General features: G+C 42.5%; 1 protein-coding gene across 1 annotated transcript; it reads left to right on the forward strand.

Annotated features, from left to right (window-relative positions):
* Positions 1 to 4,845: 4,845 nt before the first annotated feature.
* On the forward strand, positions 4,846 to 8,388 carry LOC112262682 (zinc finger protein 703-like). The gene is made up of 2 exons (XM_024438372.1): positions 4,846 to 5,587; positions 6,396 to 8,388. The coding sequence occupies exons 1-2, from the start codon at positions 5,336 to 5,338 to the stop codon at positions 7,881 to 7,883; spliced, it is 1,740 nt and encodes a 579-aa protein (XP_024294140.1). The 5' UTR covers positions 4,846 to 5,335; the 3' UTR covers positions 7,884 to 8,388.
* The last annotated feature ends 18,959 nt before the right edge of the window (positions 8,389 to 27,347 follow it).

Consider the following 27,347-nt stretch of genomic DNA (forward strand, 5'->3'; position numbering starts at 1 on the left):
CTAAGAATTTTATTTAACATATACATTCCTTTCTCGGCATCAACAAAACTCTATCCTGTTTTCAGGTTTTTTTGTAGCGCCCACTAATTGGTCACACCTGAACTTAATTTGTCCTTGTTATGAGCTGATGTACGAAGGGCTATATAAATAAATTTGATTTGATTTTGATTTGATTTATTTCCTTTGAAATGTGATCTGTTTGACTAGACTAAAATGAATAGCTTTGTATAAGTAAAAAAAAAACATGGCATTCTAGCTCCATCCTGGTGGCACAGTGTATTAATTCCATGGATAGAGAACAGAAGATAATAGGTTTGAAGCTCATTGAGGACATGCCACTATAATAAATACATGTGTTTGCATGATTATTGGCTAAGCAATTGTGCTTGGAGTTCAAAACAGTTAACCAAAGCTAGCAGTGTTATTGCAATTCTTATTGACATTTTTTCTTAAAACGTTATTTAATTACTTTCAAATAACCAATATTTTCTGTTCTCAGAACATTTATAAAACCTCCCAGGAAAACTTTCAGGGAACCATAGTAAAATATTCTCAGAATCTCCTTGCCAACAAAAATGTAGGTTCCCAAATGTAGGTTCCCAGAACAGGTCAAATGTTCACTTCCATTCTCAGAACGATAAAAAAAACATAGTTTTTCCGTTCAATAAAAGTATGGCTTAATTCGCACACCCAATTGGAAACCAAAAACGTATGTTCCCACAACTTCCAAGGAATCACATGTGGTAGCTGGGAGGAATGTGCAGGAGATACACCAAGTATGTGCACCAGATGGCACCCTATTCTCTATAGTGCATTACTTTTGACCACGGCACTGTATAGAGAATGGTGTGCTATTTGGGACGCAAAGCCAAGTGCTGTGAATGCCTCGGTTGTACTTCTATCAAATGCCCTCTCTGGACCATTGCAAAAACACCTTTTGATGTCAGCTGAAATTTCACACAACAATATAGGACAACCTGATTTGAGTCAGACGGGGTCTGGAAGTCCGTCAGTTAGTCTGTTCTCCCTGGTTCTTCACCCACTATTCCTGTTTTTTTCTCCATGTGGAGCACAATAGATACATTATATTGTACCAGAAATATGTAAATATCCCACTTCTTATTGTGCATGTGTGCGTGTTGCTCTGAGTGTGTGTGTGTGAGAGAGAGTGTCTGTGAGAGAAGCCTGTATGTAGATACTGATGTTTTAAACCAGAACCAATCAAAATCCGTATTTTTAAACTATTTGTCCAGAGTGGAATGATGCCTACTTTGCTCCTTTTCTGTTAAGAGGTTGAGGCCTAAATGTAATGTCTGCTACACCCTATGAAAGTCTTATTCACCCTGGAGAACACAGACGGGGCTAGAGCAGCAAAGCCCCAGCCTCAGGCCTGTATTCCCATTCCACACACCCCATAAGTCACACACAGATAATTAAATAGGAGTTATTTACATTCATTTCTCCTCCACTGCCCCTCAGACCATTTATCATTCTCCTCTCTGTGCCTGCAGCTTACAGTAGATGCATCCCAAATGACACCCTATTCCGTACTTAGTGCACTGCTTTTGACCAGAGCCTATATGTGAGGGGTATTGACATGTTGAATGAACTGAGCTGTCTGTTTGAACTACTGGCACACAGCTCGGACACCCATGCATACCCCACAAGACATGCCAGCAAAGGTCTCTTCACAGTCCCCAAGTCAACAACAGACTATGGGAGGAACACAGTACTACATAGAGCCATGACTACAGGGAACTCTATTCCACATCAAGTAACTGATGCAAGCACTAAAATGAATGCAAAAAAGTGTATAAAAATATACCTTATGGAACAGCAGGGACTGTGAAGCAACACAGACATAGGCACAGACACATGTATACACACGACAACATATGCACTATACACACACGTACGTACACATGGATTTTGTGTTGTAGATATATGATAGTGGAGTAGGGGCCGGAGGGCACACACTTAGTGTGTTGTGAAATCTGTTGTACATGTATTATACATTTTGTTCAATTGTTTAAGTGCCTTAATTTTGTTGGACCCCAGGAAGAGTAGCTGCTGTCTTGGCAGCAGCTAATAGGGATCCATAATAAATACAAATACAAATAGGGCTTTGGTCAACAGTAGTGCACTATATAGGGAATATGGGGCCATTTGGGATGCAGACAGTAAACTACACTCAGTCAGTGGTTTCTCTCCATTTACGCTCCATTGATCGAATCAGAGGGCTATAGAAATGGACATGGTCTGAAAACCATTTGAAATATGGGCTGAACTACAGCATCTTCCTTTACAACTTAACGATCACACCAGAGGTCAATTGAGAATGAACATCCTCATGTGCCTCAAACTTTATTTTACTCTTACAAGAAGTAGGTCTACAATTGACAGGATGAGCAATCCATTTACTCTAGTAATCTACATTCTGTATATCACTAAACTCAAGTGAGTCAAACACCAACCTTTTCACAAATAAGGCCAGCCATTTTACATGTTAGCAGATGCTCTTATGCTTTCTCAAGGGAACATCAACAGATTTTTCCCTTAGGTCACCTCAGTGATTCCAACCAACAACCTTTCAGTTATTGGCCCAACCCTCTTAACCGCTAGGTTACCTGCCGCCCTAGGCTTCCATTACATGCCTCAGTGGGTCTGTAAATCACACGATCGAAGACAGAGGATGTCTGTGGGGTCCTCTAGTCTCTGTTGCCTAGCCGTGTAGCCCTAGCCACAGGACAGGGTGTTTTGTTAGGCTGCTGTTCTAGTAAAGACCTCTTGCTTTGATATGGCCATGCAAAGGCAAATGCTTCCAGGGCCGGCCGAAGAGATTTCTACTGCAGAGCGGCCTCTTGATGGGTTACCCACCCCTTAAATATCAACAACAGGAAATGGCCATCAGTCACCAACATGCCACAACAGCTGTAACCAGCCCAACTTCAATGCAAAACATGAAAGGAGCTGCTCCCCATTGTTTCAGCCCTCCCCTTGTTTCTTTCTCTCTCTCTTTGTGTCTTTTTCCTCTCTTGTCCTCCTCCAGGTCCCCCCCACCCCCTTCTTTAACCCAAACACCCAAAATATACCCTTTCTCTTAACCAACTGACCCCCTTGCAAATGGAGGACTGAGTTACACGTATATCGGTGAATAACTTGCGTTATACGCACGGCACGTTTCCTCATTACATTTCTTGAATGTTTTAGATCAGCACTAGACACTGAATAAAAATGTATTTGAAATTATTTCTATTCTGCATGCTTTGTGGCCTAACCTACATTTGAATTGGCTTTGTGTCATCAACATTATAACCAATCTTCATCTATTTGTACAGCTTTCATCGCATGGTTGAATAAAACAAGCACACACAGACAGACACATTGAAAACAAAGATCACATCACACTTAACCCCTTGTACATCTGCATTCACATGCTCTTGGATTTGGGCAGGTTATTCAAGCGTTCACTGCAGTGTGTAGGTGATAAGTGACGGCTAAGCCTAATGATGACAGGTCAAACAGCGATCCTGTTGAGTGAGGCAGAAGAAGTGACTTCATCTATCCATCCGCCAGCCAGCCTGCCAGCCAGCCAGCCAGCCAGCCAGCCAGCCAGCCAGCCAGCCAGCCAGCATCCCACTGCCTTTCCTCTTAACTAAAGATAAATGGCATTCGTCGTTATAGTCAAGGACTACTCTGCTGACAGCACCATTAATAATGGGACATGGAAAGTGTGACAGAGCTTATCAAGCTTGTAATGGGCCATTATGACACATAAGCAGCACAGAAAAAGGCCCTTATTTATTGTTCTCTTGAGTCATTGAGTATGTCAGCTAGACTACATTTCTCTCAGTGTAATTGGTTTAAATTAACAGTGTTGTTTTGTTTAAAACAGAACAGGTATATACTCCCAGCTGTTGTTTAGGAAGATAGAACACACACAGCTGGTACAAGATGAGTTGTTCCTCATTTCAACTGGGCCTGAGATTACAAACTAGATTTATGGAGGAATAGTTGTCCTTTTTATGTTTGAATGAGGCAAAAAAATGTTGATGTTGATGGTTGTCATATAAGTTCACATAACATGATTAATCAGTATTTGATTGGATAATATTGGTTGAATATGTTTTTTGTTTTTTTGCTGTGTTACTGTCAGACAGTTGATATTGTGTTGTCATGACAGGCACCTCTAGACAAGTGTGACATTCAAATTGTTCACCTAAATGGAGACAATGACATGTATTAGATGGCCTTTTAACGGGAGGTGACATGGCACCATGTGGTTACTTGGGACAGAAATTAGAACTATCATGCCAGACATGATTTATGACCAATGGAGGAGCAGAGTAGCCAGAGCATCACAGTTTCTTTATTTCAGACAGATTGTAATTGCATCCGTCAGGGAAAATGTTCAAATAATACATCCAATTCATTCCGTAATTAGATTAGTTAAATTACCTAATTGGCAATTCAGACAGCAGTAATGCAATAAAAGCAATTAACATTCCAGAATTGTACCCAGACATGAACATAGTGCTGTTATTTCGAATTGAATGAACTAATTTACAAGGGGAATGGGTATAGGCTATATAACAAATGACATCTAAAGCAAACCATCAGCTTGTTGTGTGGCTATGAACTATCTATGGTAGAGATCGTTTTTTATTGACATAAAAAGTGACTTGAATTTCAGTTATCATAAAAGTACATGTCTATATATTATGCAATATTTAAAAACATTGCCAAGGAGAGTGTAGGGGTGTGGACACAGGCAGGCCGCGCCTCTACAAGGAGAGCCGATCCCCTTATTACGAATGCGTGAACTCGCGATTGGACAGCGGTTTCTTGCTTAAAAAATTCGCCTCCTTAGTTTGGTCTTTAGTATGTGAAATGAGCATGGTACTAGCTGTTGTGTGAACAGAGAGACAGTGGGACAGCGACAGGAAAGCCTGACCGTATCGTCTACGGGGATATTATATTTACACTTGTCCATGTTTATTATTTTCTGGTGATAACTGACTACAGATGATCTTTCTGCTCCATTCCTCTTTTACAAGACGGACGGATGTAATTGTCCAATCCAAGGAAAGTATTTTGAATGAAGGAAGATTGGGTCAAGGAATGTTGACATTTGAGAGAATTCTTCTTCTATAAAGACAATAATTTGAACGGATTCATGAGACCCGTGCTACTGTTGGTATATTTGGATTAAAACAGACCGAGTACTTATGCTTGATTATTGATTTGTGCATCATATGTTGTTTTCATAAATGTATTTCAATTTACAACAACACGTTCCCTGCCATCGCCCGAACTCTGCGCCGCCCCGATCCAGATGAACAATTCTCCCCGTGGATCTGACGCGCATTTACGCAGTCCGTCCCCTGAGCGTACCGGTAACGACCGTTGTAATTCACTCCGGAGAGGAACTAAAATACAGCTGGTTTCCGTACCTTCTCCCTCAGATCCAACACGCCAGGCTAGAAGGCTGCCTATTCGGATTCTAAAGATGTTGAGCACTCACAGTAGCATCTTGCTACACCCAGAGTATCTCCAACCCCTGACGTCCGCGCCAGTAAGCATTGAGGTAAGCAAAGCACATTTTCTAGAACTGTCGAATTCTTCGATCATACTCGACCGTGTTAATGTTTGGAATTATTTACAAATATTTATAAATATCCCACGTAGTTTCCAAGAGTACTCATGTATTAGCCTACGCATCAAATTACGCATAACATTGTAACTAATCTACATTACAATACAGTGTATATTTATTTTACCTTTCAAGTGACCCAACAAACTAGATTATGAAATTAATATTTCAAATGAGTAGCCTATTATTGAGTTATTCTTGAGTTATTGAGGTTACATAAATAGGCCAGTGTGTTGATTTGATACTCTCATATACTGTGTGTAATTGTCTGTAAAATATGTAAACAGAAATAGTTCAATCGTTTCCTTCGTTTTTCCCAAATAGAACAGATGCTATTTACCCCGTGCCAACATTGCAGTCATACATTTTTCTCGCTTTCTCTCTTTCTGTTAAGGATTTTTTCATAGGGCAAACACAGTGAAATAAAACTTTTGGGCAGATTGATGTCTCCTTCCCTCTGCGAATAGATATATATGACTCATGGGCTAAATTATTACGAACATTTATAACGCATTTTACTGCACCTTGTTTATTGGATGGACATTTTATTTGGCCTATTAAATTATACTGGCTAAAATATATTTATAGTGGACATACTATACACTCAGAACAAAATCGAAGAAAAAAATTACAGAATAGTTAACAAATTACCATCCAATGTAAGACCAGTATAGAGTGTGATTATAGAGTACTTTAACGTGGCTGTGCTCTCATCCTGTCTCTGTTTGTGTCGCCCCCTCAGCTGGATGCTAAGAAGAGTCCTCTGGCCCTGCTGGCTCAGACCTGCTCACAGATCGGCAAACCAGACCCCCCCTCCTCATCCAAGCTGGGCTCCCTCTCCTCCATCAGCCTCAGTGACAAGGAGCCATCCGGACGCTCCTCCAGCTCTGGCCACAAGTCTGGAGACCAGCATCAGTCTCTGGAGGATAAGTCCAGCTTCAAGCCTTACAACAAGGCCGGAGGGGAATGCCGCAAGGATGGGCTGTTGACCAAGGGTGCTACAGACAAAGCTGGCTTCAGGGTGCCCAGTGGTGGATCCGGGAGCAGTGGCTCTTGCCCGTCCTTCCCCCCACACTCCACCTCTCCCAGCTCCACCTCCCCTCCCCTGCACTCCCAAGGCCAGTCCCACAGACAGACCCAGTCCCCCTCCACACAGCAGCAGACATCACACTCTCAGGCCCTGCACATAGACAACAAGCCTGTGAGCTCAGACCAGGCCAGCTCAGACAGCAGCACAGGGAAGAAAGATTCTGATCGCAGTAAGGAGAAGCTGGACGGAGCCCAGCTAGCTAACTCCAGTCAAATGCGGGCTATCGCCAACTCCAGCAATGCCAGCTCCGCTAGCAGCCCGCGGCCGGAGAGCAAGGCTGACTCACAGTCCTCTCAGTCTGGGCTAGGCTCCGGACACATCGCCCCTGTCTCCCCCTTCAAACCAAGCCATTCAATCTTCCCCATGCCCACCTCCTCCATGGGTTACCATGGCTCCATAGTGGGCGCCTATGCAGGCTACCCATCTCAGTTCATGGATCATACCAAGTCTAGTCTAGGGATGGGGATCCCAGGAAAGCACCCCAGCTCCAGCCCCCTCACTGGGGCCTCACCTCCTTCCCTCATGCAGGGTCTATGCAGGGACCCGTACTGTTTGACTTACCCCAACCACCCCCATTTAGGGGGAAGCAACTGCAATACATGTGTCCATGACCCCTCCTCTCTAAAATCAGGTTACCAAATCATGTACCCATCACACCACCTTCACTCCCTCCACCCCAGCTCTCTATCCTCCACCACCCCCACCCTGTCCCACCCGCTCTATACCTACGGCTACATGCTGCAGAACGAGCCCCAGCCACACGCCTGTAACTGGGTGTCAGTAGGAGGGCCGTGTGACAAACGTTTCTCCACGTCAGAGGAGCTGCTGGCCCACCTGCGTACTCACACGGCTCTAACTGGTGGGCTGGACAGTAAGCCCCTATCTGCCTACCCCTCCTCAGCCACCTCCTGCCACCTCCACCTTCCCCAACCCGGCAGCCCCGGCACCCTGCCCAGCTCCTTCTCCCTGCGGGGGTCACCTGGCCTGAGCCTGGCTCGCTACCACCCCTACAGCAAGGCCCACCTGCCCGGAACCCCAGGCCTGCCCATGCACTCACTGCAGGCGTCCTCGCCCTACTACTCCCCCTATGCCATCTACAGCCAAAGACTAGGCTCAGCCTCCACCCTGGGCTACCAGTGACATCTGAGGACACAACGACAACAGAACAGGCACAAGCTGGACACCTCAAATATGCACAGTGGATGGATGGACCAGGCCCCGTCTGGACAGGAGGGGTCCTCGCCAGTCGCCAGAACAAGGGGGCCTTACCGTGCCTGCCTGGAATACCACCTGTTAGCCACAGGATTCTGAATGGCAAGACCTAGTGGTGATGGCTGGCCAGCAGTAAAGGCCCAGAGACATTGGTGTGTGGGCCAGACACCTGCCTGGGAACAGAAAGGAGCTTGAATTTGATTGGATGAGATTGTGGGATTTCGGATTGGTTTTTGATTTTTCTTTTGCTCCCTCCCAGGACTAAAAACATGTATTTATTTTTCACTTGAGCGCTTGGCATTCAAACTTGGGGGAAGTTTACTATCCAAATTAATTGTTCATAAGTATTCTAATTGGAGAAAAAAAATATTTTAAATATATTGTTATTATGCCTATCATACACTCTTTAAATAAAGATTTTCACAATGGCAAAGATGGACTGTGTTTTGTTAATAAGCCTAAATTTGTTCTTTGCTTCTGTGTCTTTCCATCTCTGCTGTTTGTTTTCTTCTTCTATTCAGACTGATGGAAAATGTAATGTCACGATGATAAAGTCTTCTTGATAAATTGCCATTTATTTAGTATTTGTACATAAGCGAAGATGCAAACCATTTTCAAGTGTTATCGAGTCAGCCCATTGGGGTTGCTGACTGTCACTGAAAGAGGATGAGATTCATTCAAACAAAATAAAACCACAACAATGGCAGTGCTGCCCATCTGACAGGGAAAGGTCTTATTTTGTTTTAAAACATGTACTTGATTGCATTTAAAGTTGTTTTATTGAAATGCTTATATAGTGTCATAACTTGTGACACTATATAATTCGTTTTCATTAGGGCTATAAGGTGGTCATTTATCTTTTTGCTAAATTGTACTAAATTATTTTAGTAAACAATTTAACTATTCAAATATTAATGTAATTTAGCTGTTGCACTGCTGGTGTACTGCAGTTCTATGGACAAGTATAGTTGTAATTTAGTGATATACTACAGCTATATGGATATATGTAATAATTCAGAATAAATAACAGTTGATGGGATTTCACACTGTCCCAGAGAAGGCATATCATATTTAGCTTCTTACTAAAGACCACTATCCCTCTTTCCTCTCCTTCTCCCTCTACCTCCACCACAATGTTGGCTGTTGGGAGTGCAAGACAGGGTTTAATTGCTGATGCTTGTTTGTTAGGGGGCCAGAATAGCAGTCTCAGCAGCACTGTGGCTTGCTGGCTGTCGCTGAGTGGCCGCTGGGTCAGTGGGATTTCGATAATGACTGGAGGGTTGCTGACCCTGGCTCCCCTCCCTGTTTGACGGATGGCCCTGCTACACAAAGGCCAGGGCTAACAATGGGAGGTAGTTAATAGAGAAATATTAATCAAAGCTCCTGACACCTCGTCCTCCCTAGAGAGGAGGAGCACAGCCTTTAAACCAGGAAACACAAACAACAAGCCTGTGTCCCAAATGGCACCATGTTCACTATGTAGTACAATACTTTTGACCAGAGCCCCCTGGGTCCTGGTCAAAAGTAGTGCACTAAAGACCAGGATGACAGTTGGGACAGATACCATGGCTCTCCCCTGGTGGGGAACAGCATTTAGTAGGTTAATAAATACAATACTGTATTATGTATTATCTGAGGACAGATTTCTCTGTTTTAAGTATCTGTTAGATGCTAATATTCAGGGATAGAGAATGAAAGCCTATGTAACAACAACACCACAGTTCAGTAATTCCAGTGTTTTGTATCTTGGTTCAATTAAATAATGGTTTATTTATCTAGCCTGAATGGTCTGATAGTGTGGAGGATAGGAGGTTTATCCGTAAGTGAAGAGGCTAGTAGTCAGTCTCGGGGGTGGCTATTGACCCCGACTCCCAGACTCCCCTAGCTAGAGAAGCACACTCGGTTCATTAGCACTCCAGACAGGAGAGAGGGAGAGGCGACCACAGGTGTCACTTGACAGGGCCATTAACAAAATAGATCACGCTCCCAAACCTCTGTGGGCTTGCCAGCTCCAGCCCTTCCTGCCCAGGAAGGTCACTCTGCCCTGAGAGCTGAGCAAGTGAACTTATCAGGAGGGAGGGAAGCCCAGCGTACACATTTTTCACCCCCAGAAACCAGCTAATGCCAACAGACTGGGACATGGATGGTCTGCCACACATATGGCTTATCTGTGTTCTCTATCTGTTTTCAGGGTTGGATCAGAGGTTGGAATCAAAACTAGGACAGATAAGTTGTTGTTTTTAGCTTGTACTGTAAATAAGAATACAGTTTATATTGAAGATACATTAAAGTGCTAAAAGAGTTCCACTAATTGGGTCATATCCTAGTATATGTTGCCACCTATGGGTCTGTTGTAGAAGTACAGATTATATATTTGACTCAGTATTGCATTATTCCTCTTTGTCATGTTGTACATAACTATTGGCTTTGTTTATCCAGATCCCTGTGTAAATGTAGTAGTAAATGTCAGAGTTAAAAAATGATGTTAATGTCCTCAAGAGGCTGGCGCTGGCCCTTAAAAGACTGTTGTGAGAGATCAGCCTCAGACTAGTGTATTAGAACCAGAGGTCAAACTGAGGACAAAACGTTCAATCTTGTCAAGAGGGAGGAATTAATTCTGCTGTCGCCCATTTACACTCATTCATCAAAGGCTTCACTATTCTTTCCATCTCAGTACTCTCATCAGTCTCACTCTCCATCTATCTTTAGATTCTCTCACTGCTACAGCTGAGTCAACACCCAGATACTTCATTTCTGTCACCTCTGCTCTGCAGGCTGGCTGGCTGGGTGAGGAGGGGGAGGCTGGTGGGGAGGAGGGCAGTTCATTTAGTTTCCAACTGCTCTTCTCACAAGAGGGCCCACACCTGAGATAGATTGATCTCCCTGTCCTGTCCCTCTGTCCTGGGTATGGTGGGGACAGACAGACAGCGGTTACGTCTCAAATGGCAGCGTAGTGTTCCCTATATAGCGTACTACTTTTGACCATAGCTGCATGGGCCCTGGTTTAAAAGTGGTGTACTATAAATGGAATAGGGTGCCATTTGGGACATAGTAAGGAAGAGTGTCCCCTCTCAGTCTCTCTCTCAGGCTGAGAGAGAGTGTGCTGCCATGCCTGTCTGGCTGGCTAGCTAGCTACGTGTCACTGTGGGGTCATGGGCAGACAGCCGACAGCCCCGGTGATTAATGACGACAGGGTGTGGAGCTGCTCCTCAATTAGACGCCAAGTCCACACTGGCTCACCACGATGACAGCCACGACAGAGAGTGAGAGGAGGAGAGGGAGGAGGCACTCTCTATCTCATACACTCTATTCCTTTCTCTCGCTCTCCTTCTCTTGCTTTCAATTCAATTCAAAGGGCTTCATTGGCATAGGAAACATATGTTCATGCCAAAGCAAGTGTTCCTGAGTGGCGCAGTGGTGTCAGACATGGCATCTCAGTGCTAGAGGTGTCACTACAGACACCCTGGTTTGATTCCAGGCTGTATCACATCCGGCCGTGATTGGGAGTCCCATAGGGCGGCGCACAATTGGTCTGGTTTTGGCAAGTGTAGGCCATCATTGTAAATAAGAATTTGTTCTTAACTGACTTGCCTAGTTAAATAAATACAATTAAAAAAGTGAACAAAAGTTAAATAAACAATCAGAAATTAACAGTAAACATGACACTCACAAAGGTTTTAAAATCATAGAGACATTTCAAATGTTATATTATGGCTATGTACAGTGTTGTAAGAATGTGCAAATAGTACAAAAAGGAAATTAAACAAACATAAACATGGGTTGTATTTACAATGGTGTTTGTGCTTCACTGGTTGCCCTTTTCTTGTGGCAACAGGTCACAGATCTTGCTGCTATGATGGCACACTGTGGTATTTCACCTAATAGATATGGGAGTTTATCAGAATTGGATTTGTTTTCTAATTCCTTGTGGGTCTGTGTAATCTGAGGGAAATATGTGTCTCTAATATTGTTTGTGGGCAGTGTGCACATAACCTGTCTTCTCTTGAGAGTCAGGTCTGCATATGGCTGCCTCTCTCAATAGCAAGGCTATGCTCACTGAAACGTTACATAGTCAAAGCTTTCCTTATTTTGGGTCAGTCACAGTGGTCAGGTATTCTGCAACTGTGTACTCGATGTTTAGGGCCAAATTGCATTCTAGTTTGCTATATTTTATGGTAAATTCTTTCCAATGTGTCAAGTAATTATCTTGTGATCTTGGGTCTTATTGTGTTGCTGTCCTGAAGCTCTGTAGGGTGTGTTTGTGTTTGTGAACAGACTCCCAGGGCCAGTTTGCTGAGGGGATTGTCCTTTAGGCTCATATCTTTGAAGGTGATGGCTTTTTCATGGAAGGTCTGGGAATCGCTTCCTTTCAGGTGGTTGAGTTTAAAGGCTCTTTTTTTGGATTTAGTTCATTAGCGGGTATCGTCCTAATTCTGCTCTGCATGCATTATTTGGTGTTTTACATTGTACACCGAGGATGTTTTTGCAGAATTCTGCATGCAGAGTCTCAATTTGGTGTTAGTCTTGTTTTTGTGTGTTTTTTTAATCAAATCAAATGTTACTTGTCACATGCCCCAAATACAACAGGTGTAGACCTTACTGTGAAGTGCTTACAAGCCCTTAACCAACAATGCAGTTTTAAGAAAAATAAGAGTTAAGAAAATATTTACAAAATAAACTAAAGTAAAAAAATATATACACTACCGTTCAAAAGATTGGGGTCATTTAGAAATGTCCTTGAATTTAAAGGAAAATTTAAAAAATTGTCCATTGAAATAACATCAAATTGATCAGAAATAGAGTGTACAATACAATGACTATTGTAGCTGGAAATGGCTGATTTATGGAATATCTGCATAGGAGAAAGGGGCCCAAAATCAGCAACCATCAGTCCTGTGTTCCAATGGCATGTTGTGTTAGCTAATCCAAGTTTATCATTTTAAAAGGCTAATTGATCATTAGAAAACCCGTTTGCAATTATATTAGCACAGCTGAAAACTGTTGTCCTGATTAAAGAAGGAATAAAACGGGTCTTCTTTAGACAAGTTGAGTATCTGGAGCATCAGCATTTGTGTGTTCGATTACAGGCTCAAAATGCCCAGAAACAAATAACATTCTTCTGAAACTCATCAGTTTATTCTTGTTCTGAGAAATGAAAGCTATTCCATGCGAGAAATTGCCAAGAAACTGAAGATCTCGTACAACGCTGTGTACTACTCCCTTCACAGAACAGCGCAAACAGGCTCTAACCAGAATAGAAAGGGAAGTGGGAGGCCCCGGTGCACTAAGCTAGGGGACAAGTACATTAGAGTGTTGAGTTTGAGAAGCAGACAACTCACAAGTCCTCAACTGGCAGCTTCATTAAATTGTACCCGCAAAACACCAGTCTCAACATCAACAGTGAAGAGTCGACTCCAGGATGCTGGCCTTGGACAAAAAATATGCTTTTCTTTCAAAAGCGCGGAAATTTCTAAGTGACACCAAACTATTGAATGTTAGTATATATTAAATATTTAAAAAATAACAATAAAATAACAATAACAAGGCTATATACAGGGGGTACCGGTACCGAGTCATTGTGCAAGGGTACAGGTTAGTCAAGGAAATTGAGGTAATATGTACATGTATGTAGGGGCAAAGTGACTATGCATAGATAATAAACAGCAAGTAGCAGCAGTGTAAAAAAAGGGGGGGGGTGGTCAATGCAAATAGTCTGGGTAGCCATTTGATTAGCTGTTCAGTAGTTTTATGGCTTTGGGGTAGAAGCTGTTAAGAAGCATTTTGGACATAGACTTGTTGCTCCGGTATCGCTTGCCGTGCGGTAGCAGTTTTTAGGGCTTTCCTCTGACACCACCTGGTATAGAGGTCCTGGATGTCAGGAAGCTTGGCCCCAGTGATGAACTGGGCCGTACGCACTACCCTCTGTAGCTCCATGCGGTCGGAGGCCGAGCAGTTGCCATACCAGGCGGTATGCCAAGAGCGTGCAAAGCTGTCATCAAGACAAAGGGTGGCTACTTTGAAGAATCTCAAATATAAAATTTAATTTGATTTGTTTAACACTTTTGATTACTACATGATTCCATATGTGTTATTTCATAGTTTCGATGTCTTCACTACCATTCTACAATGTAGAAAATAGTAAAAATAAAGAAACCCCGAAATGAGTAGGTGTGTCCAAACTTTTGACTGGTACTGTACATAAAAGTACAAAAACACAGGCATGGGAAGCACAAATAAAACATCACAAATCAGAAAAACAGTTACATTCCTCCACAAATAAGTCCCCATTCAATACTTTAAATTACCCAAACATCAAGATGAAATGTATTTTGAATTTTGTTCCAGCAATACGGAGCATTAAAATGAAAAGCAGATTCACCTAACTCGGTGGAGAACATAGCAAACTCAAGAATGAACCAATCCTGTGAACGGCTTAGGCAGCTCAGGTGTCTATACTTCAATAGCAAAATTTGATAAGACAGAAGTTTATGAAGTATGGCCTTGTAAACAAAACTGAGTAATGTAGAGATTTACGGGTCATTAGCGAAGTCCAGCCAACCTTTTGATACAGGATGCAGGGATGAGTATTAAAACCTTCACCTGTAACAAAACAAAGGGCACTATGGTAGATGGCTTCCAAAGGTTTAAGAGTTTTAGCAGCTGCACTTTGATAAATAATATAAAAAGGTTGACTGAATAATCTGCTTCCTACTCCTTAGAGAAAGGCACAATCGATTTGTGTAGAAAATGCCAACTTTAAATCTCAGCTCCTTGACCAGCTCACCCATATGTTTCATAAACGTCAAATGCCTAGGTATTTATATGCGGGAAAATGTTATATTATGAGAACCATCAAATGAGTGAACGTGTATACTGAACAAAAATATAAACCAACATGCAACAATTTCAAAGATTTTGTTGAGTTACAGTAAATATAAGGAAATCCGGCAATTTAAATAAATACATTAGGAACCTAATCTATAGATTTCACATGACTGGGCAGGGGCGCAGCCATGGGGAGCCAGGCCCACCCACTGGGGAGCCAGGCCCATACAATCAGAATGAGTTTTTCCCCACGAAAGAACTTTATTACAGACAGATATACTCCCCCCTTAACGATCCCGCAAGTGAAGAAGTCGGATGTGGAGGTCCTGGGCTGGCGTGGTTACACGTGGTCTGTGGTTGTGAGGCCGGTTGGAGGTCCCTCAAAACACTCCCTCAAAACTTGAGACATCTGTGGCATTGTGTTGTGTAACAAAACTGCACATTTTAGAGTGGCATTTTATTGTCCCCAGCACAAGGTGCACCTGTGTAATGAGCATGCTGTTTAAATAAATCTTCTTCAGGATTGGTGGGTCACCTGCGGGACGATTGCGCTAAGGTAGACTAATGGGATTAGCATGAGGTTGTAAGTAACAAGAACATTTCCCAGGACACAGTCATATCTGATATTGGCAGAAAGCTTAAATTCTTGTTAATCTAACTGCACTGTCCAATTTACAGTAGCTATTACAGGGAAAGAATACCATGCTAGTGTTTGAGGAGAGTGCACAATTTTGAACATGAAAAGTTATTAATACACAAATCAGGCACATTTGGGCAGTCTTGATACAACATTTTGAACAGAAATGCAATGGTTCATTGGATCAGACTAAAATTTCACACATACACTGCTGCCATCTAGTGGCCAATATATACATTGCACCTGGGCTGGAATAATACATTATGGCGCAGTGCATGCTGACACGGTCGCCAGGTATACGGCGTTTCCTCCGACACATTGGTGTGGCTGGCTTCCGGGTTGGGCATTGTGTCAAGAAGCAGTGCGGCTTGGTTGGGTTGTGTTTCGGAGGACGAATGGCTCTTGACCTTCTCCTCTCCCGAATCTGTACGGGAGTTACAGTGATGAGACAAGACTGTAACTAATACCAATTGGATAAACTACCAATTGGGCAACAACAAAAAAAGATAATCATGAAACCATGAACAGGTGTCAGAGCTCAGGCCTATCATGGACAACTTATTAAATAAAATAGCATGATCAACAGTATCAGAAACTTTTGACAGGTCCAGAAACAAAGCAGCAAATTTCATTTTAGTGTCTAAAGCATTCTATCAAGATCATAAACAACTAAAGTGGTTGCTGTAATAGTGCCTAAACCCTGATTGGTTTACATTCAAAATACATTTCTCAGTTAAAAAAGAGCAAAGTTGTACATTTACCAAGGATTCAATCCTCTTAGCTATAGAAGGAAGCCTTGAAATGGGGTGATAAATATTAAGATCACTACTATCCCCGTCCTTATGGAGTGGCAGCACAAGAGCTGATTTTCATACTTTTTAAAATATTTCCTGATAATAATGTTAAATAAAAAATGTAGGTTATTGAGCCAACATTAATGGGCGCTGCACACCTACGCAGACCGGGATCCAATTGTAATGGTGCCGGAGAGGATGGCTGCCATTTTATTGGCTCTTAACCATTGTGCTATTTAGTTTGTTTTTTTGCATTGTTTGTAACTTATTTTGTACATAATGTTGCTGTTACCGTCTCGTATGACCGAAAAGAGTTTCTGGATATCAGAACAGTGATTACTCACCTTGAATTGGACAAATCATTTTTCTTGAATGAGTCAGACGAGAGGGATTTACTCCAGGCACCCGAACAGGCCCTCATCCCCGTAATTTGCACGAGGAAGAGATGGAGGTTTCGCGGAAGAAGATTGGGGTGCCTTGTGAGGATCTGCCAATGAGTGGCTAATCTGCCTTTGCCATCGGTCCTATTGGCCAACGTACAATCGCTGGATAATAAATTGGATGAACTAAAAGCACGTATATCCTACCAACGGGACATTAAAAACTGTAACATCTTATGTTTCACCAAGTCGTGACTGAATGACGACATGAATAACATACACCTGACTATCATTAATGTGTTTGACTGTTATTTCATCAAATAATTACATACCACGTTCAATTATTAAGTGATTAAATTAATCATATAACAATTAGTTAAGTAGTAATCCGGGACACCATGGGAAAAGATATCTAACAAGTTACTATCTCCCGACTAAACTCTAAAGATATAAATATATCTTACATTAGTCACAGTCAATTAATTAACCTTCAGTCTCATTCTGAATGTCACAAAACTCTTGGCTATCTACATGAACCCTAGCATAAATGTTAAATCAGCAATATACAAATTGGCTTAATTATTTATTTACTAACTAACTAAATAATCACACAGAATTACATAAACACACAAACAGGATAGCTTACACATTGATTACTACAATGCAATGAAAAGTCCCTAGTGGACTAACCCAATATGATGGCTTGTTACAAAAATGAAAAGGGAGGGGCATGTAAGAAAGAGCGGGAGAAGAGACAAAGGACTTTGCCTATCGTACATACAGTTGAACAATACACTCTTCATAAATATGGATATTTATCACCCCAACAACCGCTCATTCGGATTTAGAAATGCAATGTACATATTTACGATTGTATGTCTGTTGTCTCTCTGTTGAAATCTCCCGTCTGTCTGGGGAGAGTAGTTCGACAGAAGTTTCTGTCACAATGTATTTTGTAGTCGTAGATCTTCCATAGATCTGGATCTTCCAGAGGAAGAGTTTGTTAGAATGGATCCTTCAAGGTACCACCCGGTGGTTCTCGGTCGAGTTTACTAGACTAAAGTACTTAAACAGAGAGAGTTTCAGAGTAACCAACCTTTTCAACATGCAGCCACACTCCACTCATAGAGTCTGACTGTCACGTTTGTTATAAGGATCGGACCAAGGCGCAGCGTGGTATGCGTACATTCTTATTCATTTAAAGATAGAACACTGAACAAACTAACAAAAGAACAAAACGATTAACAGCTGTCTCTGATTGGGAACCATATCAGGCCAACATAGAATTACAAAAACCCCTAGACCCACAAAACTCTAGGCGTGACCTTGAGTGCACAAAGGTTAGCTGAGGGAGTATGGTAGACCCCTATAAAAGTTATGGATACATTTTTTTTCCCCAGAAAAATAGTAGCTCATTTTTTGCCTAGAGAAATTGATTTCAGTAAAGAGAAAAACATTTTTTATAAGAATGGCCACTCTCAGAGTAACCAATAATGGAATGTTATAAACTGATTTAAATGGGCTTAGGTTGCTATCGTGTAACAGCACAAGCCCTCTAAGTGATTGGAAAATCAAGGGGGTATTCAAGTTTATGGAATTCACATTTTTAACTCAAAGCACTGAGTGCGCAGAGTACAGCGGGCTTCTCTTTCGAGCTAACAATAGCAGATTTAAGAGTTCAAATGAATGGGTACAAGATTACAAATGACAACACCCCTGGAAGTATAGACAATAGCCTCGGACACCTTGAGGCCTGACGTGAGAGGGAGCCCGGGGGGTACTAGCCTGTGGTAGGAACCCCCTGAGCTGGACCCCTAGAAGACGGATGAAGGAGCAAGAATCTCTGGAAGCAAGTGGGCGAAATGGATTCTACAAGGTGTCCGAAATGTTCCACAGGGATTTGGTCTATGCTGACACTATGGAAATCACGCAGTTGCTACAGATTGGATGGTGGTACATTCATGCTGCAATCATCCGGTTCCATGTCATCCCAAAGATGCTTTATTGGGTTTGGTCAGCAAAAATGTTCAGATATGCTGTGGCATTTAATTGTTGCTCAATTGGTATCAAGGGACCTAATGTGTGCCAGGAAAACATTTCCCACAGCAGTACACCACTGATGTAGAGGGTAGTATTCTGTATAAGACAAATCCAAGTTCATCCAACTCTAATGAACTTTTTTGCAGAGTAATTCAGGAGTCCATGAGCTCATGTCCTCTCTCTCTCTCCCTCTCTTACACAGACAAACAAACAGTCAAACAAACCGTTAACTTCAACTTCCCTGACTACCACCTCTATGTTGAGCATCATTCAGGAACAGGACACAATGCAGAGCTCTACTCTTTCCAACAGTGACCACACTGTAAAGCAACCCAGATGGTGAAATACGTCCTTCATCAGGACTGAACCTCTTAAGGATCGGACCCTTTTTTCCAATTTTCACCTAAAATGACATACCCGAATCTAACTGCCTGTAGCTCAGGACCTGAAGAAAGAATATGCATATTCTTGATACCATTTGAAAGGAAACACTGAAGTTTGTGGAAATATGGAATTAATGTTGGAGAATTGAACACATTAGATCTGGTAAAAGACAATACAAAGAAAAAAACATGTGTTTTTTTCCCATTATCTTTGAAATGCAAGAGAAAGGTCACAATGTACTATTTCAGGTTAGGCGCAAATTCGATTTTGGCCACTAGATGGCAGCAGTGTATGTGCAAAGTTTTAGACTGATTCAATGAACCATTGCATTTCTGTTCAAAATGTTGTATCAAGACTGCCCAAATGTGCCAAATTGGTTTATTAATACATTTTCAAGTTTCAATACCCGTGCACATTTTCAATACCCATTCACTCTCCTCAAACGATAGCATGGTTTTCTTTCACTGTAATAGCTACCTTGAATTGGACAGTGCATTTAGATTAACAAGAATTTAAGCTTTCTGCCCATGTCAGATATGTCTATGTCCTGGGAAATGTTCTTGTTACTTACAACCTCATGCTAATCACGTTAGCTCAACCGTCCTGTGGGGGAGGGGCACTGATTCCGTAGAGGTTTTTAAGCAAGGTACAAATCTGTCGTTCTGCCCCTGAACAGGCAGTTAACCCACTGTTCCTAGGCCGTCATTGAAAATAAGAATTTGTTCTTAACTGACTTGCCTAGTAAAATAAAGGTAAAATTTAAATTTAAAAAAATCACACAACTCCTGCTTTATTTCCACATATAAACATACTGGCTGCCCTATCCACATACTTAATTCCAACCCCTCGTCTCATTCACACCTGCATTAAAGCACCGCATAATGTCAGACTTAAAAGCAATAACAACTAAATAAAACACACGGTGCCCCAATTGACGGCCAAACTCATTTGAAGGAACACCTCTGCTGCTTTGCCTCTGCTCCACATTCAGTTTTCCTATTCCGTGCTTGTGCACCACTCACAGACATACACCCAGCACCCTTAGCAGCATCGGCGGAAAGCAAATGTTTCTGGATTTCAGATAAACAGTGTTTTTCAACCTATCTTTCGGTTCCCCTGAAAAAAGGATGTGTGGTGTAACGATTCTCGTTGGTGGAAGGAGAGGAGGACCAAAATGCAGCGTGGTAAGTGTTCGTCATATTTTAATTGAAAAACTGAACCCTACACAAAATAACAACGAAGAGAAAACGAAACAGTTCTGCCAGGTGAACAGACACTAAACAGAAAATAAACACCCACAACCAAAATGTGGAAAACAGGCTACCCAAGTATGATTCTCAATCAGAGACAACGAATGACACCTGCCTCTGATTGAGAACCATACTAGGCCAAACACATAGAAATATAACAACATAGAAAAAAGAACATAGACTACCCACCCCAACTCACGCCCTGACCAACCTAACACAAAGACATAAAAAAGGAACTAAGGTCAGAACGTGACATGTGGACTTTCTACGCCTGCTATATTAGGTTATACACCTGGTAATCGAGGAGAAGAAAAGGACATCACAATTATGGTACACTGCTAATAATAACGTGCATACCGCTATTGCAGCCTTGTTTGCGTGCTGGGAGAGCGCGGCTCTGCTCCAGGTGACTGGAAAGAATGAGTGGCAGCCCTCCTACTTGCCATTCGTGCCCTGGTTGACAAGTTTTTTCTCCTTCACTATGGGACAGCCCATGGTCATAATACACACAGTATTCATGGTTTTTGCCTCTGCTGTCTCTCTCAAAGTGTGCATCCAACCCAGATGCAGTCTTTAGTCAAAATGGCTAACTTGGCCTAGAGAAGGTGTTTAGGTCACACGTTGAATGCAGCTGGCCTGAATTTTCTCAAGTCATAAACTTCAAAGTCTAATTAATCCCAGATTATTATTCTTATCAGAGGCAAAGTCAAGGTTATCTTTTACAATTATTTTTGGGCCTAGGGCATACTTATCTAACATGTAACATTAAAACCACATGTTGAACCGAGGAGGATGTGATAATTCTTAATGAGTAACCATCTATTAATCTATCACACAGTCATTGGGTGGCAGGTAGCATAGCGTTTAAGAGCGTTTGGCCAGTAACCAAAAGGTCTCTGGTTTGATTCTTCGAGCTGACTAGGTGACAAATCTGTCGAAGTGAGCAAAGCACTTAACCCTAGTTTGTGAATATTTGACTTGATCTGAAAGTAGGTAATGAATGACAATGGACTGACAGTATGAGCTCTGTTTCTAGACCAAACAGGTTTGTGTATCTTTGTGTGTGCCATGTTCACTCATCTATAGATTGTATTCAAGGGATGGTATTGTTGTCTCGCAACTGTTCAAACAAAGACATAATTCCAGGTGTCAGTACACACACACACACACACACACACAGTAGGAGTCACCATTATCACTCCCATACTTCAGTTTATATGGCTCTTTTATGCAATGACAACTCTGAATAAGACAGTGAACACAGTTGGTCTAAACTGACACGGTGGCTTGATTCCATCACAGTGATTCTAACGACAGGCTTTGAGCCCTTGTATTTAGCTAGTTGTTAGATATATTGTCCCACAAGTCTCCCTAGCTCGTTGCCCCTCTAACGTTACATTACAGAGTTGTTTGCTGTCAGCATCTCATGCCCATTCGTGTTTTGTGAATTTTAATTCAGCAGGACTGTGAGTGTGTGTGCTCACATACAGGAGTTTACATAAGGAGAGTTGTAGCGGTTTCTTGAAAAAAAATCCACCAGAGGCCCTAGCTGTGATTACTCAAGACCCTTTTAGAAGCCTGAGAGAGACCACTCCCTCACTATTTCTCCGCCTAGCCTCTCCGTGTGTGTCCCAAATAGCACCATATTCACTACATGGTGCACTAATTGTGAGCACTGCCCTATGGACCCTGATCAAAAATAGTGCACTTTATAGGGAATAGGCTGCCAATTTGGACACAAGCTCTGTCCTGCAGTAAGTCAACCCAGCTAGCTGCCTGTGATGTTGCTTGGGGCAGAAAGAAAAAGAGGGAAGGGAGGGCCTGGGCCGGGAGAGCAGAGGCAGGAGGAGAAACAGAGATGATTATCCAAATACAGTCATTAAAGGGGAAATGTGTTTTTCAAACTGTCAAGATGATTAATGGGGTAGAGCAAATCCTCACAAATGCTCTTGTTTAGTCTAACTGGCAGACACGATCCTACCCATTGATTTATGGCAGGCCTGGTGTGTGAGACCATAGTGGGGTTAGGGGAGTGCTGGGGGGGAGGGGAGTAGGGAGAAAAGGGATTTGTGGAGAGTGAGCATTAGGGAACAGGCAGGAGGTAAAGAGTTAGGGAGGGATAGAGGAAAGGAAGGAGGGGAAGGAAGGGAGGGAGAAACAGCCAAGTAAATACTGTGACTCTCACAAACTAGGTTTTAGAAAGCAACATGTCAAGATGAGGCTTTCCAGTGCTACTTTGATATTTTCTGTGTTATGAAGGAAAAAGGGTCACATTTTCAATCTCAATAAATCACCTAAGCAATAAATCAACCAGCCTGTCAAGCTGCCTTTGAATGAGTGAATTAATAGGCCTACATGACTCTATAAATCCCCTTTAAGTGAGAAAGGGACACAAAAGCATTTATTTTTCCATTAATCAGGGTGATACTTTATGTAATAACTGTGCTCACATGTACAACATGTTTCCTAAGCCATGGGATATGCACTGTCAAGTGTAATACAAGTACAGAACATCTCTTAACGGAAATGACTAAGATGATAATACAAATCCATCAATGCTTCCTTCATTATCCCCACCTGATTTACCATAGAGGCAACAAAAGAGGTTCTGAAGTGCGTCCAAAATGGCACCCTTTTCCTTATTGCAATAGTAGTACACTATATAGGGAACAGGGTGACATTTGGGACATAGCCCTAGTATACAAACTCCTTGCCAAACTGAGTCCCTGCAGACCACCCCTTGTCCTTCCAGCAAGGTCAGATAGATGGCTAGCAGCTGTTAGCCTTACAGCCTCTTCCTAGTTCCTAGAGCAGATGCATGAGGGGCTATCTATACTGAACAAAGATATAAACACAACATGCAACAATTTCAAAGATTTTACTGAGTCATAGTTCATATAAAGAAATCAGTCAATTTACATAGGTTAAATAAAAATGCATAATTAGGCCCTAACCTATGGATTTCACAAGACTGGAAATACAGATATGCATCTGTTGGTCACATATAACTTTAAAAAAAGTAGGGGCGCGGACCATAAAAACAGTCAGCGTCTGGTGTGAACACCATTTGCCTCATGCAGCGCAACACACTTCCTTCGCATAGAGTTGATCAGGCTGTTGATTGTGGCCTGTGGAATGTTGTCCCGCTCCTCTTCAATTGCTGTGCTAAGTTGCTGGATATTGGCGGGAAGTGGAAGACACTTTCGTACACGTCGATCCAGAGCATCCCAAACATGCTCAAAGGGCAACATATCTGGTGAGTATGCAGGCCATGGAAAAACTGGGACATTTTCAACTTCCAGGAATTGTGAACAGATCCTTGCGACCATGGGGCTGTGCATGATCATGCTGAAACATGAGGTGATGGCGATGGATGAATGGCACAATGGGCCTTAGGATCTCGTCACGGTATCTTTGTGCATTAAATTGCCATCAATAAAATGCTGTTGTGTTAGTTGTCCGTAGCTTATGCCTGCTCAAACCATAACCCCACCATGGGGCACTCTGTTCACAACGTTGACATAAGCAAACTGCTCGTCCACACAACGCCATACACATGGTCTGCATTTGTGAGTCCGATTGGACATACTGCCAAATTCTCTAAAACGACGTTGGCAACAGCTCTGGTGGACATTCCTGCAGTCAGCATGCCAATTGCACGTTCCCTCAAAACGTGAGACATCGGTGGCATTGTGTTGTGTGACAAAACTGCACATTTTAGAGGCCTTTTATTGTTCACAGCACAAGGTGCACCCGTGTAATGATCATGCTGTTTAATCAGCTTGTTGATATCCCACACCTGTCAGGTGGATGGATTATCTTGGCAAAAGGAGAAATGCACACTAACAGAGATGTAAACAAATTTGTGCACAACATTTTTGAGAAATAAGCTTTTTGTGCATTTGGAAAATTTCTGGAATCTTTTATTTCAGCTCATGAACAATGGTACCAACACTTTACATGTTGTGTTTATATGTTTGTTCAGTGTATCTGCAAATTTCTGTTTCTTCCATTGCCTCTCTGAAGTCCTCAAAGAGCCTTTCCCATAACCCCACTGCACCAGACACACACTGTGTCTATGTACGACAAATATAGTCAAGCACATTCATAGGACCATTTTACCCCGCCCCCAGACACACACACTCAAACGAACACAGACACACTGTACTACACATATACTGTTCACACACACTGAGCCCTCTCATACATCTCCAGATGAAGTAAAAGCAGGCGGACACCCATGAGAAAGACATTAAATGGAGATCTCAGCAACGAGGAGATGAATGTGGTGATGGAGCAAAAGAGAGGGAGGAGAGAGAGAGCAGCAGAGACAAGAGAGAGGATATTCAAGACCTGGAACACAGACAGTAATGATAATGAATGGCACTGAAAAGAAGGACAGTGGAAAGGTAGAACATCAGTTTTCAAAAGCTGAAAATAATATATTGACCTATTCCCTTTCTCCCTAACTTTGTGTCAGGTACCTTCGCCATTGTGAGGCGATGGTGAATTGTATAAAAAAAAGGAGGAGGTAGCAGGTGGACATCAGATGGAGAGAGATGAAGGCTGAGGGAGAGGAATGCAGAGTATGAGTATGAGTGGTAGGTCAGCATGTTGTGAGTTGAGTGGAGTCTGGCCCAGCTGTGAGCTCACTCACTCATGGTGTCATGGCCTTCTCCTCTGTCTGAGGGTGTGTATGTGTGTGTGCGAATGCCTGCACCCGTGTGGGTTTGTGTGTGTCTGCTCGTACCCCTGGCATCCTGGTATGTGTGTGTCAGGGCCCTGTGATTAATGACCCACAGGCTTTGTTTCTCCTGCTTCCTTCCTTTCCAGCCATGTCACACACAAAGTCACGCGTCAACTTAGTGGACACCAGCAGATTGACACTGGAGCGACCCCCACTAGGCCACAGCAATAGACTGAGGGTTACTAGGTACTACGCATACAAACAAAACACATGCAGAGACACACACGATACAAAGCTCTAGAGATCATTCATACATTTCCAATCTAAACCCGCTTATCAGTCCCTCCTGTTCAGGAAGGTAAGAAAGTAGTGGGCATGTAAGTGTGTGTGTCTGAGTGTGTGTTGGGCTGTAATTGTGTGTGTGTGAGAGAGAGAGAGAGAGAGAAGGATTAGGGCTTGCTTGTGTGCTGGTTCCCAGCCTGTCAGAGGGCTGTCAGGCTGTGATTTATGGTTGCTAGACTCAGAGCAGTCTTCGCTGCTAGTTAAGTATTGTTACAACTGACAGTTAATGAGGCCAGACATGCTTTCAAGCACTGCACTTAACTTATTTGACATGGTGTCATTTATATTATACAAAGAGTAACGGTAAAGAAATCGTAAAGGTAAAAGAGTGATCATTTCATAATTGTGGGCTGTTTACACTGTGGGATTACACAGAGGAGCCTACCTGGACTATGAGCTATAGGCAAATTCTACCTTCAACACTCTCACTGTGAGTGGACCCCATGCTATAATCACTACCAGAGTCTCTGCCCCCCCCCCCCGGGCCCTGGTTCCTTGTCAGTCGTGATTAATGGCAGTAGGGCCCCGGCACAGCTTACGTTGCCAGTTCCAGCGATGTTCCCTTGATAGGCTACTTAGTGAACTCTGACAAACATTTTCCCCTCACTTGGTTATTCTTTTTTCTCTTCTCGTTTAAAATGTGCAGCACAGAACTGCATTGCACTGCGGCACCTAGGGGTTAGGGTTGGCGTTTCATATTTCTGAGGCGACCGAGCGAGGGCTATAAATAAAGCTTTCGCCATCTCTGCCTCATGACCCTGGACATTATATCCAAATCTCTTCCCTGGACCATTGCACCTATCTAATAAAGGCTTGTTGTTGAGGTGAGAAAACACATAAATGTTTTTGAAGCTTGTTGAAGAGTTCTCACTCTAATTTTCAAGGCTGTAAATAATATGTTAAAATGTATTTATAATATAATGTAAATCTTCTTAAATTGTATTTTTACTGGCTGCCTGTGCTGTAATCCACAACTATCGCCTCCCTATGGTTAACCCTTGTTTCAAATCAGAGTGTGAAAGCTGATTCGTTCAGCAAACTTAGTCTGTTCCTTGAACCACCACTATCAGTGAAGTTAGCCAGTCAAGCACATGGGCTCAACTGCAACCAATTGAAAACAAAGACAATTACTACAGTGGCAAATTGATAAACTTTTGGGAATATTGTCAAACGTAAACACTAATAGGCCTACAGATAAACCAACAGACCTTCAGAATACATTAGACTAAACCCCAAACATTTTAAGACAGCATGGTCCTCGGTTGGCTCTCAAACAAATGACTAGCAAAGTACAACAATGACACTGGACAGCCTATATGGGCTTAGAGGCGCTGCATGGTCAATCCGAGGGCTGCATTTGCCTTGCAGCATTTATGGTGATACGGCCTCACCTACCGTCAACCAATCATGCCAATGCATAGCGATTTGGAGTTCTCCGCATTGTTATAACATTTGGGAGGCACACGGCGATGCAGTACAGAGCTCAATTTGGCCCCTGCTTGCCTCCAGAGGCTCCGCAATTGCATCACACCATCCATACGGCAAGCTACAAGCACATTTTTGGATCAAGCATAAATTGGCTTTTACCCACACAAGGCCTTCTGATACAAAGCCAACATCGGCGCACCACTTCTCCTTCTTTGGTATTATGGCGGTCCGTAAACAAATGTTATAGGTACATGCCGCCACCAACCCTGCATCCATTAAAACCTCACCACTCTCATATACGCACAGGACTAAGGGGTGCTTTTATACAATAACATGTTCCCCAGTAATTATGACCCCCTGTGAAACACTGACCAAATCTGTTCCTAACATGTTACATTAATATAAAAGCAACTCTGCTCGCTAGTCTAGTCACTCAAGTATCACTTAAGCCAAGGGGTAGCAATTTACCTATCAGTACTCCTATGTAAATGGATAATATCAGTGTCAAAATGAATATAAATATAATTTTGCTAGATATGATGGCTCTTTTCAGAATCAACTTCACAACAGAATAATTAGCTTTCTATGATACTCGTTGTCCCCCTCTGTTGGTCTTGTGGGATAA

The sequence above is a fragment of the Oncorhynchus tshawytscha genome, linkage group LG12 (genome assembly GCF_018296145.1).
Source record: "Oncorhynchus tshawytscha isolate Ot180627B linkage group LG12, Otsh_v2.0, whole genome shotgun sequence".
NCBI lineage: Eukaryota > Metazoa > Chordata > Actinopteri > Salmoniformes > Salmonidae > Oncorhynchus > Oncorhynchus tshawytscha.

Excerpts from the sequence above, each read along its gene's own strand:
- LOC112262682 (XM_024438372.1), top strand. The coding sequence starts at position 5,336 with ATGAACAATTCTCCCCGTGGATCTGACGCGCATTTACGCAGTCCGTCC. Across the intron at positions 5,588-6,395 it reads CCGCGCCAGTAAGCATTGAG|CTGGATGCTAAGAAGAGTCC; the intron begins GTAAGCAAAGCA and ends TCGCCCCCTCAG.